The sequence below is a fragment of the Eleginops maclovinus genome, chromosome 17 (assembly GCF_036324505.1).
Source record: "Eleginops maclovinus isolate JMC-PN-2008 ecotype Puerto Natales chromosome 17, JC_Emac_rtc_rv5, whole genome shotgun sequence".
NCBI lineage: Eukaryota > Metazoa > Chordata > Actinopteri > Perciformes > Eleginopidae > Eleginops > Eleginops maclovinus.
Genome location: NC_086365.1, coordinates 4965469 through 4985972, shown reverse-complemented (window position 1 = coordinate 4985972; position 20504 = coordinate 4965469). Strand labels below are relative to the sequence as shown.

At 41.2% G+C, this 20504-nt stretch overlaps 1 protein-coding gene across 1 annotated transcript; it reads right to left on the bottom strand.

Annotated features, from left to right (window-relative positions):
* Positions 1-5114: 5114 nt before the first annotated feature.
* btg1 (B-cell translocation gene 1, anti-proliferative) lies at positions 5115-13121 on the bottom strand. Its single transcript, XM_063905805.1, has 2 exons — positions 12657-13121; positions 5115-9371 (listed from the first exon to the last, which is right to left on the bottom strand). Exons 1-2 carry the CDS (start codon positions 12799-12801, stop codon positions 8971-8973), a joined length of 546 nt encoding a protein of 181 aa, XP_063761875.1. The 5' UTR covers positions 12802-13121; the 3' UTR covers positions 5115-8970.
* Positions 13122-20504: the final 7383 nt, after the last annotated feature.

Below are 20504 nucleotides of genomic sequence, written 5' to 3'. Positions count from 1 at the left end.
AGGGTAAAAGAGGGTAAGGTATGTTTTGAATTCTGTTGATCTACATGAGAATTTCAGCCTTAAAATGTATCCATGCTCTGCACACCAAAAGCAGTTAGGAAATTAAAGATGCAAACCTTCTGGGTTTTGAGAAATATCAGTTTTTCTCTCGCTGTGGGGTTATCAAACCAACGACCAATGATACAAGTGACCGTCAATCCAAACTAGACCTAAACCTGTTGGTAAATATGTGTCTGTGCCTGTACTTGTACCTCTGTGTGTGTGGCCAGACCTCATGCAGAGGGCCTCTTGCTGAGCCCCAAATGCTATATTTAGATGGCCATTTTTCTCTCTCCCTCTGAGTGGTTTTGAGCGTTGCCTACTGGTTGGGAGAGGCCGACCACAGGAATATGTTGCCTCCATGTCTGACCGCTGACTTTTAGATAACCATATGTGGGAGAATGCATGACATTAGCCGTGGTTAGCCTGTTAGCTTATCATTAGGTCACAGACGTTGTTGACATCACCTCTGGTTCTTGGTTAGAAACATCATGTGGGGTAGACATTAAAAACATAAACACAGTTTCAATTTGTTCCTCTAAAATGTTCAAGGAAGTAGGAGTAGCAGCTGGTTCCAGATGTAGGTTTCACATTCCCCTTTTAACAGAAACATGGGAGTCTCAGGGATAATTTAAAGATACCCCTAATCAAACTTTTTATATCAACCATAGGCTTACTGTTACTTATTTGGTTTGGAGTCACAGGTCTCTAGAGCATTAATTTTTCATTATTGAGCTACTAATGAGCCAGATATTTCCCTGTGGCGTAAGTGCAGACCAAAGCAGAGATAAAAGGAGAGTGAATTTTGAATATTGAGCCCCAGCCACCGTTGCTATGGAGAAAAAAGACGATCAGAAGAGCGAATCATAGCTGTAGCTTAATAAAAATCAATTTTGTAATTTGGCAGAAAACAGATTACCATAATATCTGAATTCTTTAAACTTGACCCAAAATCTGGAACTGAACTGACCTAAATTGCTTAATGTTTGATTTTTTTCCAACAAAGCATTCGTGGCTACTTTCTTAAGTGCTCATTGGGAGCCTTAGTGACTTCTCTTTATATATTTTTTATGTATGCCCCAGATTTGCACCTTTTGAGTTTGTACCAAAGAACCAGGTATTTCCTAAAGCAGTGGTTCCTTATTTGAAGTAATGTTTCAACCAAAAGCCCAGTACTCCAACAGTTGGTCACTTAACACCATCTTTGCAGGAAAAGGCTTTTTTCTTCTTTTGTCAGAGACACAATAACATGTTAGCCATGAAAACACATGATTCCCAATGAGGCCCCTCACCTTACCCTAATAAGGCCCGAAGCCAGACTCTCGAGCAAATTCCTCTACGGTGGGAGTGTGAGCTGATAGGTGACACCAGAAGCTTGGAGAAGGAGGGATAAAGATAGACAGAGGGCGAGGTGGTAGAGAGGGTATGAAGGAGGGGTGAAAAATGGATATGAGAAGAATCTGGGGGGGAAAAAGGAAGACATAATCTGAGCGTGAGTAATGACATGATCTATTTTTGTTGTAAGAAAGGAGAGAGGGTATGAGGAAGTTGCTCAAGATAGACCATGAACAGACGCAAATCAAATCATGCGCTCTTACTTTAACACAATCTCTCAGTTGCTATAAAAAGATATCCAACCCCATATTTTTGCATGCAATATGTATAGCGAGACAACTCAAGAGAGGCAATTTGCAGCTCAAACTACATCTTTTTCTCCAGAGATCACCTGATAATCAAATAGTAATTTTTTAACATTTTCAAACAAACTTTTTTCATTGATAATATTTGTTTCTCCCTGTAACTGCGAATGTGTTTGTCTGTTCAGTCATGGTGGCTCTCACTGCTTCCCATGAATACCCAGTTTTGTTCAAAATCACAGCAGAAACATTAATTGCATCACTTCATAAGCAAAGCGTCGCCTTGGTTATATATGGACTACTTGCATAGCTAGTCAGTGACCTTCTGTATCAGGCGAGCTAAACATGCTAGTGCTAGTCAGTCTTAACTCATAACGCTTGTGTCCTCTTACTTATCTCTCAGGATGTAACATCATTTTAATAAATAAAAGTTATTGAACATAGGAAAAAGCTCTCTGATCTAGGTTACATAACAATCCTCTTTATGCAATTTAAATATGTAAACATATATAGGAAATTGCTTCAGTAAAAAGGAAAAGTGTATGGAGAACACTAAATAAGTTAATAGGGGGAAGAAAGTAAAGGTCATAACAAAGTACAACAAAAATAGAAAAACATTGTATATTCACAAAAACCGTAAATCAGTTTGAGTTGTTTAAAGCTTACATTAGGTGCTACTAAGAGTTATTATATAGGCTATAGTAAATCAGTTTTCTCTCAACAAAACTGTAATCGTAACCTTTTCCCTAGAGATACTTCAGTCCTATGGATGGCCCAAGCTGGAGGTCTTTGTCCAAACCCTCTTATATTTCATTAATTGTCCCGTGTTTGGATGCTGGTGGGAAGGGCGTATACTGTACAGCGGGGGGCAAAGCCGATGTCAGGGCTCAGGATGAATAGCGCCCTGAGGGGAAGGGGAGAGAGATAGCTGGTGTAGTGTGGCCTCTATACTCTGGAGACCCACACAGGATCGGTTTCAAAGAGGACTCAACTTGTCCTTCCATGGCTTGCTGAATGACAAACACGCTCTCAAGGACACGAATAAAGGGGGATCTCACAGGAGTGCTGAACAGCTGTGGTTTGGAGGAGATCCTAAAATATTTGGCCATTGACACATTTTATATCAGTTTGGGGAATATTTCTGTTGTTTAAGTTTGTGTTTCAGCGTTTACTAGTCTATAATACCATATCTAAATCATACTAGTTTTCTTTTTGCAGTCGAAACCGGGCAAAATAGACAGTGAGGCATATTATCAATATTGCTATGTGACTTATGCATCTGGAGCATGGCTTTTGTCCTTTATGCAGAGGAGCATACACACACACTCTGCAAGAGGGCTACCCTGTCATTTCTTTGGCAAATAAGCTGGTCCCAGATGTTCCCCCGCCCCCCACGCACCATGTCACTCATCAGGCCTTTGTTCTCAGACAGCAACATATTGCTCGTACACAGCGTTCAGACTCAGTGTTCATAAATGTTGCCACACACTCAGAGGACAGACCTTTGGTACAGGACAGAGTACATGGAGAGCTGAAGTGCTTTGTCCAAAAAAACTAGTGAATAATGAATGATTAAGTGGAAATTCAGCACATTTTAACGTCAATAACTCCCACAGATTAAAGTGGCCTGACTTGTTTATCATTCAATGCCATGTATCATAGGATCTGCCCGTAAATAACCTTACTGAGAATTCCCTTATCTTTCCCTTTTAATCAGACACACCTTCCTTCCCCCTGATCAAAACATCTCCATAATGTGACCTCTGTTGCTATGTGAATGGGAGGGGAGGGCAGAAAATATTACACTGCAGTTTCATCAGTGCCAAGCTGAAACTCCAATGTAATTTGATGACATTCTGACATGCTGCCATAGAAATTGAAGTGATTGAAGTAAAAAGAGAAGCTGATTCCTCCTTATTCACGTAAAATAAAGCATATTTACATAATTGTATCCTTCTTCCGGAAATTTCACAGTAATATTTGAGCCAATTTAGCGGCATATTTATGTGAAAAACCACCTCAAATGTTTCAAAAGCTATCAAATATTTATAAAATCAAAAGGATATGTTTCTGCCCAAGCACACCCAGTGTAATCCACTTCTCATTTTTCAGAGATGAATAACTTGACAAAACATCTTGCTCAAATGAGTCATTGCAAAACCCTATCCGGGGAGGATTGCAAAATCCTGATAAATCTGGATCACTTTGTGCTTTGTGTTAGTTGCACGGTTCTGTATGCACTTCCCCCCGATGATATTTTTCTACAAAAGAAACCACAATGGGCCAAACAGTCAGGCGCACCCAGGGAATTTATGACCTGCTTCTATATAGATCCTACAGTTTAGCAGTCAGCAGCTCAAACGCTGAACTCTCTTATTGTGTCTTACACTGACAGGACAGGCTCCAATCATTTTGAACTACAGTACCCACACTACCCAGCTGTTGAGGCCCCAGGCTTGTGAGTGTTTGGAGAGTTAAAGCCTGACTTAAACACAAGCCCAGTCACCTTCCCTCTCGGTGCCCTCCGCCCCCCACGCCCTCGGCTCCTGCTAAACCAGCTCTTCTCGCTCCGTTCTTTGTCTGTGTGTCAAAACGAGCCAAATGTTTTTCTTTTTCAGCCTGCTGCTAAGCAACCTGGGGGATTGAGAGGATTGCGGTCTTAATCCAAACTCTGGGTTTTGCGGAGTCAGCTGGTTATGTTGCAACGTTATTGTGCATATCGGTGTCCTGGCAGAGTTTGCACTTATTTTTTAGGTTTTTACGAAATCTTTGCTAATAGTACCATCTGCTGCATCTTTCGATATAAGAGGTCAAAGCACTGGCAGATCTATTTGGACGGAGAATGCAGCGTTACTGTCAGAAAACACCATGTGCATTTGGACGTGAAGGGATTGGATTTGCTCATCGGGGCAGGCAACAGGCAACATTTTTTTCCAGCTGCTCTCAAAATATGGAGCTACATCAATAATCCTGACAGCCAATCATTAAGCAGGATTTGATCATGTTCAAACTGAAATTATAGCACCTTTTGAGGCTCATTGTTCTTTTTAAATTAAGTTTAACGGAGCCACTGTAAGCTGTGTCGTAGGGTTGTTTGCATGTTTTATTGTCCTGAAAACTCTTAATTTACAAAGTGCAGTTTACTTCCAACAAAAGAGGAATGGATGTTTGAGGAAGAAGAATTGCTGATGTTCTCGCTAGTCCTTTTTGCACAGCTGTCCCCATCAGTCATCTAAACTGAGAGGTCAAATGCCAATGAGGGCCCCGAGGGTGTAGCTTTGTTTTGCTCTTACTGTATTATAAAGACCAACGTCATTCATAGGTAATTCATTTATTAAAATGAGAAAGCCCTGTACAATTGAATTGATGCCTTTGATTCAGAATTCTAAAGTCAGCATGTAATAATAAGAGTGAATAAGGACACGTCTCACAGGGGGATATGATGCCAAGATAGGAAATCTTTTATTACAGAGAAAAAAAACTTTTCTTCCAAAATATAGAAATCTGTACAACTTCCGCACAATCAATTTACATGAACTGTACAAATTTACAGCAGTTCATCACAACATACCCAAGGAAAAGAAACTGAACACAATAAAGATGTACTGACATGAGATCACAAGATAGACAGCTTTTCTTCTTGGGTAAGCTCAGATTTTTTTTGTCTATTTTCTGGTTTTGTACGTAAATAGCAAAAAAAAAAGAGGAAAAAACTGAAAAGAAATAAAGGAAAAAAAAAAACAAAGGATACATCTACACTTACAGATCATGGAAACTAATATTTTTTTTACCAAAACAACTTTGGTCCTTGCCAACACTCCCATCACGAATGGCTTCAGTTACGAAAAGCATTATCCATGTTAAAAGATGAAATACAAAAAGGAATAAATCTAAAAACACCTCAGGATAGCAATTATTGGCACTTCCCATGTGTAATGTTATGTACTCTACCATATTTTGTACAGTTACAATACATTCTACAATATGCAAAACACCTCAAATGTGAAAGTGGCAATAATTCAACTAACCGATGACAAGTTTGACGACAACAACATCAAAAACGAAACTGCTGTTCCCTTCCGGTTTCATGTCTTAACATGCACAACTTCTCCACAAGGGTTTTTATTGAATGTCTGAGGCCTGAGTTTGGCAATACATTCCAGGAGAGACTCCTCGTGTCTCAAATAAATGTCACACAACTTCAACTTGACATATTTAGTGCATTTTATGTGCTATTTTACCTCTGACTACTCAAAGCACTCATGACATTTCTGTAACCTATGTGCGCACAAGCTGAATGGATGCCATTGAAATAATCAATATTACTGAGGACTTGAACCATTTCGGGTGGTGGTAGTACAGTTGAGAAGGTGTCCAATAGGAGTTGGGTTGAATTTTTCTATTATAGATCTAAAAACAAGGTCTGTTAAAGGGGGGTTAGATCACCAGACTAAAAATCCTCTTTAAAAATAGGATGGGGAGGATAAGGGGGGGATGGCAGAGTGGAAAAGATGATAAAATCTACCAGTGTGACCATAACATACATCGAGAGAAAAGTGAGACGAGACGATCATCTCGCGTCGGAAATATAGACCAATCTCAAAACATCTTGTCACATGACATAAACAAAGCTATAATGGAGCAGCGTGGTTTTAAAACTGGTGTCCACCATGGAAACCAAAGCTCTGGGCTCCCATCCCAGCGAGCTCCTCTCCATCTGGCCAACATGGAATCACTGCTTTTCACAGATTGCTGAAGGGACTATCAACAGAGAGCAGGGCAGGATGGGTTAGGGGTTGCAGTGCGTCAAAGGCTATAGCTCTATTACCCATGATCCTCTCGAGCTTAGGGGAGCTTAAACACCCATAGGTCTGGTGATGAGCGGGGAAGCAGCCTGCCATGACAGATTCGACCAGCGGCTAAGGCCAGAAGCCGCCACAGCATCTGCTCCAGCTTGCCGCTAACCTCTCAACCAGGAGTGAACTGGGGTACGTCAGACAGCCATCACACCCTTTCATATGCATGTAAACAAAGTTGCTACTCAAACTCAGTAATCGAGTGCAGCACAATCCAGTGAGATGAAAACAGAAAACAATGGCCTAGTACCCTTGATTCTTCATCTTTGATCCATGTTTCCTCGTCTCTCACTAGCCCCCTCCCCAGTGCAGCTTGAGCACGCCAAGTGCGTGTGCTGGTTTTAGTTTTATTAGTATCCATCACTGCTGAGGGAGGGTCGAGGGCTTGGTGGGGGATGTTGAATAAGTCCAGAGAGGGGGCTGGAGGGATTTTAGCTGCCCTGGACAAAAAGAGTCCGGCCCTGGCCCCCCCTCTCTCACACCAGCTCCCCATCCCCACCTTCCTTACCCAGCCCCCCACAGCGATGGATGATGATATGTGTCACATTAAGTCTACCTGCATCCACAGGGGGTCGGCTAGCAGCATGCTGGCTGGCTTTTGGCTGAACAGGAGGTCTGAGCTGAGGGGTGATATGTGGCACTTGAGGCACTCTAACCCCACACCAGGAGGAGCAGGGAGGTTGGGGGTGGGAAGCTGCCAGGCTGGAATTAGACACCTCCATTGAGGGTCCGGGCAGGACTTAAACTGACTAAACTTGGTTTAAAATCACAATGGCTCATAATTCCTTACAATGAGGTCTTCGTAAGGCAATGCACACATAAGGTTACGTCTCTCCTTTTACAAGACCTTGGAAATCTTAAGTTAAAATAGAAGACTGATGAGGCCTGGTGTTTAAAGTTAAAATTAATCTCTGAACAGTCGGTGCTACAGACCTCCCTTTGGCCAAAGTCTCACACAGTTATCACTTAGTCCAGACTTCCTTTTTTCTTCTATGAGCAACATAAATCACCATCTGTGTGTGTGTGTCTAGGGGGGAGGGCTGCTTAGCTCTGAATCCTGTCAGAGCAAACGGTGCCATATGAACGGATGACAGAGTTTCTAACATACCACCAAAAGTACTCTCCACCTAAAATCAAAAGTTCTGAAATGTTCACAAATACAGTGTAAAAAAAAGGTTTGAAATCCAGAGATGCACACTCCCTATTTAATAGACATCAGTCTATCCCAACGTGGGAGCTACAGTATGAACAAACGGCTAAAAATGGGGAGGGCAATAAAAACGCTGTGAAAAGATGACATTCGAATGGATGGAATGCAGGCGATTTCTCAAAAAAAGTACACATCCCACACAATCTCACGTCAAAGTGCATTCAATGTCAAATCTAACAGGGCCACATGACCACAATTTGGGTAAAATAGCCCCCCTTTTGCTACACTTTGAATTTTGGCGATGCAGGAGATAAAGTGATGTGAGGAAAGGGGGCAAATTAACAACACAGGAACTTGATTGTGACAACATTCATTAACCCGGGGGAGAAGGGTAGGAAATAGATCCCTTGCCTTAACCCCAGAAAGCTACAAATACAAGGGTGTTGGGGGAGGGCGACAGTGCAACAGGACACACTGGTGCCCACAGGTGTCACAACACAGTCCACTCGCACTTACATACTGAAAGGACGTTGAGAATAAGTTTTTCTGGGGTTTGATGTTGATGAAAAAGGGGGAGGAGGCAAAGTAAAGACTGAAAGCGTCTTGCCAGCTACAAGATAAAGAAAACGAAATCCCTGTGGTCCAAAAAGGGGGTCTTATAGAAAATAGAGATGCTCTCATTGGGTGTTTCTTTATCTTGGGCTTGGACTCTAACTTCCTCCCCGCCCAGGAAACAATACAAGTGAAAACTGCAAATTGAATAACCTCTGGATTTTGAAATTCAAGGGCTAGTTCCTGATATTAATTCCTTACAATTTAGGTTTTGGTGTTTCGCGGTTGTGTGTTGAACATGTACCCATAATAACCACAAGTAAGAAAGTGCAAAGTCAATGAAGCCCCTTCAGAGATGGAGCTGATCACCATGTTGTTTACAGTCGAGGGGGGGTAGGTGGAGTCAGTCTCCATGGGGGTTCCTGGTTGGTTGGTTTAGCTGCCCCAACAGTTCCATTTCCACAAAGCCTCTCCTTAAAAACCGGAGTGCTCGGCTGATCCAATGACACAACAAAACGGATGATAATGGGGGGGAGGGGGAAATTTTGAACAAAGGTTTCCATCACCTGAACGATAGGCCACATCCTCTTTTTTTTTTTTTTTTTCCTTTTCTCTTCTTTCACTATTTCCTTTCATATTCTTAGCTTCAAAAAGGCTCACCCTGATCTGGCCACATGACCTGACCAGCCACGGCATGACCCTGAACAAAAGTAGGCCGGGGTGACAGTGTGCCTCTTTAACTGGACACAGTCATCATATTGTAGGATTTGGAGGGACTGGTTCTGCCCAGCACCATCAGTTCCTCCTTGCAGCTGATGTGACTGTCCACCATGGGGCCCCCAGACCCGCTGTTTCCTGAGGGGGACATGGCGGAGGACATTGCAGGCATAACGGGGCAGGGCTGCGACTCATACAGGACACAGATGGAGCCGTCCTCGCCGATGCGGTAGGAAACCTCAAATGGGTCCACCCAGAGTGTGAGCTCACTGGGCAGCAGCAGGTAGAGTTGCTGGATGGTCAGGCCGATGCGCTGGCCTGCCTGTCCCACCAGAGGGTCCATCTTGTGGTTGATACGGATGCATCTGTAGCCCGAACCCTTGCATGGTCTGTCTGGGAACCAGTGGTGCTGATACTGCTCTGCAGGGACAGAAGATGGAGGACAAGTTTAGTTTTGGAGTGATAACTAACAAGCGTTTCTGACAACATAATGTGGACAAAATCACAAAACATGCTCTGTGATTATAAAAAATTGTGATTATATTCTAACTTAATATGTAAACATGCTTCAAATTAAATTAAAATGTCTAAAAAGGTTAAGATGAATTCAATCTCAACACAAAATTGCTGCAAGAGTGTGTATTTGTGAATGGTCTCCGATTGTTTAAGAGTAGGCTTAATGATTTTGTAGATCTTAATCTCAAGTATTGCTTTTCCCTTAAGGCAACTTAAGCATATATAAAACAAGATGAGATCTGACAGCAAATATATTATTATAAAGCAAAATTGGGAGTGTAACGTGCAACTAATTCAGAAAAATGTGTAAAGGATAATTATGGTATTGCATTCAATGCTAATCCTAAACGATCCCCATTGTTCTATTATTACATTCTGTTCCTGTGGGTGTTTACCAAGTATCAGATTTAGCCTATGGCATATAGAAAACAAATGTTCTTATCTACACACAAGTACAGGGTGCAGTTGTGTGGAGAAAGGAAAGAAAAAACACCACCACCTGTTACAGGGCTGATAAGCAGCCATAAACAGGCAGCCAGCAGCACCCGGAGCCTACGTGACAAAAAGAGAGCCATTGAATAGCACAATCCCTCCCCTGGCTGTCGCAGTGTCACAAAGTCTCCCATGACTGGCTGAACAAAACCCATCAAAAGTGTAGAAGTCCCAGCCAGCCATCTGGGAAACCAGGCTCCGCCTCTTAAAGGGAAAGGACCATATTCTTCCTTTCCATCGGTGTAAAAAAATGTTCTACAGTGAAACTGTGACTCGGCTCTTGGTATGCTTCAGGCATCTTAGTGGTTAAGATCACGAGAGGAAAATGTGATAGTTGTATTCTTGGTGATTGAAGAAAGCAATTTATGGCTCATTCTTTCCTTGTAAGTTCACTTTGGCATACAAGAAGGAACGTTCTTTCTAGTCTACATTTTTTTGTCACCCCGCTTCACAAAAACACACTTAGCCTCATTACTCTGACAAAGCACATCCATATTGTAATCCCATGCCGCTAACTTCATTGTGGCCAAAAAAAAAACAGGGTACGTGAAGTAGGCCAGCAATCAGGCTGGGGCCCAAAGGCCAACTGTATGCGTGAACATGATAATAAACCATAAAATCTCCCTTCCTCCCCCGTGTCTTAACACAGACGGCTGTATACTGGGCTAATGGAGGGGCTGGCACATGTGAAAGAGCACCAGAAGCTGGATGGCCTTTCAAACCAGGACACAATGCGGGTTTGTACTATAACGAAAGAGGGTTGTTTATTCATTGTATGACATCTTATACAAAAAAAAAAAATCTGGACATGGTATTAATTCCTGCTATGCTAGCTTGTAATTTCTCACTCAAGCCAGTTTCTGGAAGAGCATCAAAACAGGATAAAGCAAAGCCTTGCTAACTACAATTACGCAACTATGGTGACTTAAATCTGGTCATTTGGACTTATGTTCCCCACTTCATTTTGCTAAAGCCCAAACAAGAGGAGCCAGGCACCCAGCTGTTAAGCCTGGAGACACAATAGTGAGTGACTGATGTTTCCAGGCACCAAGAGCTCAGGCTGGCCTAGTTTAGCAGCAACAGCCCCCACAGGATTCAATGGTGTTTCTGCCTCGTGCCCAAAGAGACATTTTTCTTATAAATTAGTATTGGCATTTCAAGCATTCCAATATACATTACACATTATCTGCGTCTTGCATTTGATATGGGAGGTAAATAGTAACGTTAAATCTGTTTATCAGCACTAAAAACCATGGTGTTCCTTTCGGTGGAGTTCCCCTCCATTTCCTCTGTGATTAAGCTGCGCCTCCACATGTAAGGCTCTCCTATAGGGGCCTGACGGAAACCTCCCCTCCCCCACAGACCTCCCAGCCGTCTCCATTCCACTTCTGTTTACAAACACTGCCGTCAAATAGCAATATTTTTGGTCAAATCTAGCTCAATATGTACTTTTATCAATTCTTTAAAATTACAATAGTTTACCACAGGCAATTGCGAGGCCACCTAAAATTAACTGCTTGTCTTTGGTTCTTCACGGTGTTTTATTGTTATTTTAGCCTTATTTAAAGACAATACTTTCCCTGCGCTATAGAAGAAATGTTTATTATTTACTTCTAACAATATTATACTTCAGCTGGTAAGTGCTTTTGATTTTTTCTAAATGGAAACGTTCCAACACTACATTTTAAGTAATACATTTTTCTTTATATAATTGAGCTCTTTTTGTAGATAATCTGTTTACAAGATGGACTGAGGCAGATGTATGGCAGCTTTATAGCTGGAGTGTGTTAACAGGAGGAAATGAGACAATCCCTGAGCAGCACCATACTCTAAAAACGGTCATAATGTTAAGCCTGTGGGAAGCTCAGGGGCCGAAATTCCTGGAAAATAAAGAGAGGGAACGTGGTATGACTACCCCCATTCGCTGTGAAAAGTAAAGGTGTTGATGCCAAAACAATGAATGGGAGATGCGGGAAAACACAAGTTCATCCTTTAACTACACGGTCGACATGTGTATCCCTAAGATCACCAAATCGTGTGTGTGACGTGGTTATTTACTCACTATATAATATAAACAAGTCAAAAAGTATTGTTTTCTATTTTGGGCATTTTATAAACAAAACGTTTCATTTCGTATTGCGTTTTCATTTCGTATTGCGAGCCTGCCAGGTGTTATTTAAATAAAACATTTTTATTTTTTTACATTGGACGTGTATTTATTGCTAACCTATTTCCGAAGCATTACGTAATTGAGCAGCCTCACTGGGGCTGTTGTGCTCAGAGAGCTTTATCTAGCGAGGCGCACTTCCTTGTTCGAGCCTCTTTCCACCCCTCCCCCTTTTCCTCTTCTTCGAAACAAAGTAACCAACCCAAATGGCCCAATGTGTGTTTTAGTGAAAAAATATCCACTCGTTTCAAATGTAATCGTCGAGAAATCGTCGTAAACTACTCGCAGTGTTGATTCTGGCTTGTTTTCCCCCTCCTCTTCGTGCGCAAACAGTGGTGCGCGTTGGTAGCGCACTGTTAGTGAAACTAGCGAGAACAAAGAAAGGCTTTTTCTGAATCATCTTCAAACCAATTAAAAGGGGATTTTAAGCATTTAATCATCCAACTAAACATAGACCAAACGTGTAAGATAGTAGTTTGTAATAAGATGTGTTTGGTAGGCGCAACTGGACAATTTTCTCGTTTTCTTACCTGACAAAATGTCCTGTAAGCTTTGGTTGAATGTTTGGACCTGTCGATCGTTTACGTGTCCTTTTACCCTCAGAAATCTCGACAGAAAAGTCACCGCGGCGCTGATCTCAGGCTTCATGGTTCCTCGGGCACAAAGAGTATGCATTGAGAAAGAAAGTAGCCACGACCCGTGCGCTTTTTCAGTTTTCTCAACGTGTTGGTCCGACTCTTCGTGATTCTCTCCTCTTCTACCGAGCAGGAATCCTTATCTCTTGGCTCTTGCGTTGTTTCTCTTGACATTTATTTGTGGAGGTAGAGGGAAGGTTCTTTTCAGAGCAGGTCCGTGTGCCAGGACGGTACAGTGTTGGAAAATAGACGCCTGTTGTTGGTAAATAGAAGGGGGGTTGGGGGGGTCCCTTGGTGCCAGGTTGACCAACCCTCCGTGATAACTTGCTCCTCCAGAGTGAAGCTTTACGAGTGGGGGAGCGGGTTTTTATAGCGCCCCCTCCCTCCCCACATAGCCACACAAGCTGCTACAGCAACAACAACGCACCAATCCCCGGCCAGCGTCCGTCTGACGAGCCGCATATAGGAGGAGAGCAGCACCGCGTCACCATCTGAAAATAAACAGAGGCACACAGCATGAAACTGCGACGCGTTCATGGGCTGTCGGAAATACGCGAGGTTGAAAAAAACAACAAAAGAAAACGACAACAAAGAAAACGGCAAACTCACAACAAATGTTGTTTAAAAAAAAAAAGTTTAAATCCTAAAACTTTCTTTCAATAATTGTTAAAATGTAATCTTCCTCAACCAAGGTTTGACAGGAAATTGAGTTTATTGTAGGAATACACAGTTACATTTAGTTTGCTGTATCCAAAATCCAACCTCGATCGATCTCTGATTGTCTTATCGCCTTATTGGTTAAACTGTTAGTGGTCTGATAAACATTTTCACACATGGATAAACTACATTTAGTTCTATGCACCTACTCTTTTTAATACACTTACATTTGTATGTTCCCCACCACACTATTCAGCAATTTGCACTAAAATATGTAACTTTACTTTCCGTGTTTACCTTTTGAATAGACTTTAAGCATCGTTGTTTAATTGTATAAATCACTTTCCCTAAATGTAAAGGAAGATTTCTTTGTTGTCTCTCCTCTCTGTTCTTCAAGCAGAAAAACATTCAAACAGGTTGTCCTGGTGGCCTGCAGGAGTGTAACATGCTGACCAACTGCCTTTGTTCATGCCATCCCCCATGTCTCTCCCCCATGTGTCTCTGTAGACAAAAAAACAGCGCAAAGGCAGAACAATATTATACTTTTGAGGATATATGCAGCATTCTGAGTTTTCCAACTCGGGGTTTAGTCACGTCTAGAGTACCCTACCTTATCATTGCTGTCCTGTGAAAACCATTATCTCCAAAATGAGCCAAGGCCCTGATAAAGAAGTGGAAGGGTTTGTTGCCCATAAAGGACTACTAAATCCTTCAGTTTTCCTGCGGTAGTACTCCAATTTTGTCTGTAATCAACTGTCTGTAATCAAAGCGTTTTGATTTTTCCAAATCGAGTTGAACTTGTTTGTTTTTTGGGTTGATTTGTTTTCTCTTCTTTTGTTTGGTTTTAATTATATGTGATTATTTTATGACTACTACATTTATTGTCCATGAACCTCATGTTACCGGCTTTATTGCAGAGTAAGACAAATACAATATTGAGGTTGTGTTTCAATGTAATATTCTCCTCATTATGAGGTGTGAGGCCTCTCAATTTGGAACAAAAAACAATGTTTGTAGACAACATTTGGGCCCAACAGGTATAAAGACTGTTTGGTACTGTATGTTCAAAGGATTGTACTACTGCTTACTCACAGTTTAGACCAGGCGGGATAGAGAACAGGTGTGTGTGTGTGTGTGTGTGTGTGTGTGTGTGTGGGTGTGTGTGTGTGTGTGTGGCACAGGAAGAGAAAGCGAGACAGTTTACGTTACCTCAGCTAAGTATACTGTATATCACCTCAGTGCTGGTTCTCTTTTGCTCTCTTTTTCAGTATGGGTGTGCAGATCTGTGGGTGTTTATCCGCATATGAAACAGATAGAGTCACAACCAACTGTAGAAGCACATCTGGTGTCACCCTGTCAAACACTGAGGAGGCAACATTGTGCCAGGAAGCAGTGAAATCTGCTTTTTTTCCCCAGCGGCCGTTCCTTACGTGCTCATTAAAATCAGTGGAAAAGTACAGGCTGCGGTGCTTTGTTTGTTGGAGACACAGACACGATGACCAGCTGAGGGCCTCCAATCATGATGCAATCAAACAGACCCGGACGTACTGATTGGTTCAATCACTGACCTAAAGGTGAACAGAAAAGCACACAAACCTTTTTCCTATGTGTGTACAAAACGCACATAAAAATTGGAATGAATATCACTATGAGGTTATTCGAATACAGACTCCTAACATTTTTTAACTGTGTTGGTATTTATTAGGAGAAAATATCTCCATCAAGTCCATTTTTTTATATACACGTTTTTTCAATTTGTTGTACTTTTATTTTACTTTGAACATGAGATGGGGTAAGAAATGTTTTTTACTTTTATAAAAAAAACAAAAAACTGATTATTTCCAACAAAGCACAGTAAAATCATATAAAATGAATACACAGCACAGAGCGTTAAGAAGGGTATTTTTTAAATGGTTTATTCATTGTCTAGATGAAAAATTCTGAATATTTCTTCAGGACAATACTTTTTTTGAGTTCTGTAAAATAGTGTGGACATTTGGTAGAGGTGTCTCCCCTTTTTGTGGCCTCTTGATATCAACCACCACAAAAACTGACTCACTTCCTGGTCATGTAAAAGGTCCTCTCATATGAGTAGGAAATCCTTAAATCACGTACAAGTTCACACATGTGTAAACCCCCACCCTTCAGATATTCACAGTCACAGTTCCGCCCAGGTTACGCACCACTGTGTTATTTTCTGAAATAGAGGAACGTTTCGGTGTGCTACAGAAAGCTTGGAGTCATTTTCAGTTTCCCAATGTAAACTAACACATCTGTTACATTTGCACATGTGACTTAATACAGTTGAGGATTTCATTTTCCACAAATGAAATGTGTTTATTTAGAGATAACGTAGAGATCTTCACATGTAAGCTGTGATTTTTCACATTACTCCCACATTCCTCTTGTTATATTCACAGTGGTGCACTGAAATATTTTCATGTCCAGGCAAAGTACCTCTAACCCACTGCGGTGTAACGTTCAAGTGAGTTTTAGCTAAGTGTGCCATTTTGGATCTTATGTGATTAATTGGAGCAGTTACAAACATTTCACAAACTAAAATAATTGTTTTGTTTTGAGTTCCTTCTATAGTTTGTCTCCTTTCTTCAGTTATGTTTTTCACTTTTGTAAGGCAACTGATTTGTGTTAACTAAAGTAGTATATATACAGAAATGCCACGGTGGTTTTCACAATGGGAAAAATACTTTGAAGCAGACACACAAACGATTCAATCAATCCTTGAGAAAAATCCATTAGTCCAACCTCCATTATTACGTTGCTACATGCTCTAAACATTGATGTTTTATATTTTTGATATTGGTTAATTCACAAGTACAATCATGGTGCACCTTTGTGAAGTTCATGGTAGCTTGTACTGTTCATAGAAGAAATAAGGAATGTTAGGGAGCTATGCAAGATCAAATGGTTTTCTTAAATGGAGGTAAAGACAATAAGGCAATTTGAGAAGCTTCTTTGAACTTATTGAACTGTGTAGATTTGTGAAATATCCCTTTAAATGTAAGATGTGCAGTTGGCAAAAGTCGGCCCAGTGTGTCGAGATGACTCACCGACACCAAAACAGCAGTAACAGCTGAAGGAAATCAGCTTCTGTCCCCATTACTTCTGCATGATATCCCTCCTGGGAGGGTGGCAGAGGCTGCAAGCAGGAGGTTTGCGAGCAAGCAAGATTGCACTCTTCTGTGCCACACATAGAACAGACAAATAACTCATTACTGCCAGAGTGTAGGTGTGTGGTGGAGCTTAGGCAGCTCGGCAAACAGTCAAAAGTCAAACAGGTTAAAAGAGAAAGAAAGTATACAGTATGCAACAACAGAGTGAGCTAGAGAAGGGTAGTTTAACCTGGAAAACCCCAATCCTTCTTGCAATTATATTGAAAATGCTGAGGGCACAGTACACCTGAAACACACACTGCAGAAAATGTCTTGTAGCACGGGTTGCTTTTAATGTGAAGGCCATCAGTACCGGATGAAATATGGCCCTGGTTGTTGCCAGACAAGGGTGGGGTATCCTGTCGTTCCACTGGGCTCTCGGTCAGACTAATGAATGGAGGCTTTTATCTTGAAACCGCACGTGAACTACAGTCAGGGAAAGAATGTCAGGTCAGGCGAGAAGAGAGAGACCTTAGCTGGCTGGCGTTGGCAGAGTTTTCCAAACACACTGGTGAACCCACATGGAGTTAATGTACAAGCTTGGAAGTACATGAAGTTACCAAGCGAAAACTTTAACATCTGCGGGTCATTCAAAAGCTAAACTAACATAGGCTGTATTCATTCAGATATGACACAAAACAGCGGCCCAAACATCCCCAGTAAAACATGAGACCTGAATAGCATTCCTTGACATGCAAAGATAATTATTTGTGTCTTTCTAAATGTTGATTTGAATGTGAATTATGTGTCAGTGACGTGTGTCCCTTTTGAAGTAAAATAATTGGAATTTTTCTCACTGTCTGACCTAATTTACATCTTTTTGTCAACAGCACTAAAACGGTATTATATCTCAACCATCAGCTTTGCAAGAAGTGGAAACTAAGAAGTTAAGTTTAGTTTTGAGGTGCTAGACCAGAGTAGTTCTATATTTATACATTATATAAGTTCTCCATTTGTTTCTGGTATATTCGGCTATTCTACCATCTTCATCTGAAAACTTAGTTAACTTTTACTAAACAGAAGGAGTCGGATATATTTACTTGTAATACTTAAACAAATATTGAACTGCTGGAATAGAAGAAGTCTTCTAACAAGTAAAAGGTTGAAATTATAAGCAATAAAATGCATTGTTGTCGAAGTCAATACACTGGGGTTTTGAATCACTGTCTGATGGTCTGAAATGATGGTGGCTAATGTTAGCTAAATGTATTTTTAGCTCAAGTTAGATGTTTAAGTATGAATGACAATACTGAATCAGGACTGTATAGCTCTAAATGGTATGACCAGTGACTTATGGTGGCTAATTTTAGCAGCATTTGAAATCTGAAAGTAGATGACATGATATAAAACTCTGACTGTGCAGTCTAATTTATGACCCTCTCCTAGAACCCCTGCTACTGTTTCATAAGTATATTTTCTTGCTTGTGCTTCTATATCTTATAAACTGTATACATATTTTAACTGCTGGACTTGACCTTTGAGGCAACAGTCCAAACTGCTTGTTATTCCATTGTACACATAAGTAAAAATAAAATGAATACACATGTACATTATTATCTCTTCTGTGGAACAGCACATTCGTGTTTGTTTAGAGGAGCAGAGAGCAGCTGTCTGCTGATGTGCTTATCACCAAAGCTAACATAACTCTCACACAGAGTAAGATGTGGGTTTCCACTACAGTAATGTAAAGTATTTAATTGTATGTCGGAAACTGGAGTGATGTCACCGCTCTGTGAGTACATGGGTGTGGCTCAGATGGGGTAATCACCTTTCACAAAAACAACAAACTCTCTACGCCCTTCCCACTTTTCTGTACCTCAGTCACCAGGAAGAGTCTCATCTTAGAAAACCACAACTTTCCATGATGCTCTCTCTCTCTCTCTCTCTCTCTCTCTCTCTCTCTCTCTCTCTCTCTCTCTCTCTCTCTCACCGCTGGACTGTTGCTCTGTGTGCTGTGGCTTGGCCTGGATTCTTTCACAAAAATGGAGCAAGGCCTCAGAAACCATTTTTTCCTGCAATTGCTTACTTGTAATATGTTTTTTCCTACTTCCTTGACTGTGTATTTACTTTACTCATTCGGAAGTTTAAGACCAGATGATTCCTCCAAGAAATCCCGCCCTGGAGTTCTTATTTGTAAAAATATTCCATTATTCTTTTCACACTCATCGCTCTCCAGCACGTCTTGAGTTATTCATGCTCTGTGCTTGGCAAGACAAAATGTGCAGCATGCATCGGCTTTAAGCTGGAGGGCTTAAAATGTCCCGTAGCTGTACACGTTGATGTACAAATTATTCCTTTCACCAGTCATACATGAAGCTTTCCATGCCAAGTGATTCAGTCAGTCAGTATTTTGAAGCTACAGACTAGAATAGAGGACCTGTACACTTTGTCACTTTACACCACTATGAGTTTAACAATATAAAGCCTGTGTTGCGTGTGTGTATGCCACTGTGTGTATTTATAGCAGTGACATTTGAGATAGTGAAGGGCCTGCCATGACCAGTCATGTCCAGTTTTGAAAGCTGATTCTCGAATGCTCCCTTCTACTCCTACTTGTGTTTAAATCACAGGTAAAACTGAAGTTCACTCCAAAACTATTTCTCAACCTTTGAATATAAGCCATAATGGGTGTGAGTTTCATGGTGTCATGATTCATGCTGTAATTACTATCGTACCAGTTGTTATTGTACATTCAAACCTCGTCATTTCACAATCGCGTTCCCCCTTTAAGCTGCAGGGTCGTGATATCCTGTAAGACACACCTTAGCCTCTTATAACTTATTTGGGATGACCTGCACTGCCTTGTAGGGATGTTCAGGCCTTGTTCTCCTGAATCATCAAAACTAGATCGACGCACTATACATGGTGCCCTTAAATACTCCACCAGAATTCAATCTGCTGAGGATCAAATACTCACTGCCTGTAGCCTTGAAAGGTATCCCTGAAATGTGTGTACAGCCGGAGTAGTAAGACATTACAATGCAATCAAATGGAACATCCAGAGTACAAAAAAAAACCCTGAGAAACTTTGAGACATGATTTGTTTATCAGTAAATATACTTATCGTTTTACTATCCATTGTAGAGAAGTGTTCCTTTTGTACACCTTGGTACAGTTTTGGTTACAAACTCACTTTCCACTCTCCTACAGCTGTATTTTAAGTGTCATGTATTAGCAAAAAAAAGGGACAAAACACAAACAAAGTTAAAGCTGGATTTGACTGACATTTTTTTGTTGCTTAAAATGTTCCTAAGATGGTCCAATATTATCTATCTGATATTGGATATTAAGAAAAACATCGTAAACTTTGTACCTGCTGAGCTACGGTATGTCATTTGAAGCATGTAGGCCTGCTAACATTAGCATTTAGCTTAAAGTTAGCAGGCCTGTCTGTGACTTCGTCTGTCTTGTGCCAGATCATTTGCGCCTTTGAACAGATGTAACCCAAATGAAAAGTTGTATAATTTCTGTTAATTGTGTATGTTGTGTGTAGATTGTCCCTGCAAAGATAACACACATGTCAACTGGCTTGTGTGTGTGTGTGGTTGTGTGTGTGTGTGTGTGTGTGTGTGTGTGTGTGTGTGTGTGTGTGTGTGTGTGTGTGTGTGTGTGTGTGTGTGTGTGTGTGTGTGTGTTTGTGTATAGATTGTCCCTGCAAAGATAACACACATGCCACCTGGCTTGTGTGTGTGTGTGTGTGTGTGTGTGTGTGTGTGTGTGTGTGTGTGTGTGTGTGTGTGTGTGTGTGTGTGTGTGTGTGTGTGTGTGTGTGTGTGTGTGTGTGTGTGTGTGTGTGTGTGTGTGTGTGGCATATTGCATGTGGCACGTTGCTGTGCATGCAATCACTGACTTTTCCTGAAATTGCCAAGTTTCAATGCCCAACGGCTGAGTCATTTTGCACTCTCTCACTCTCTCT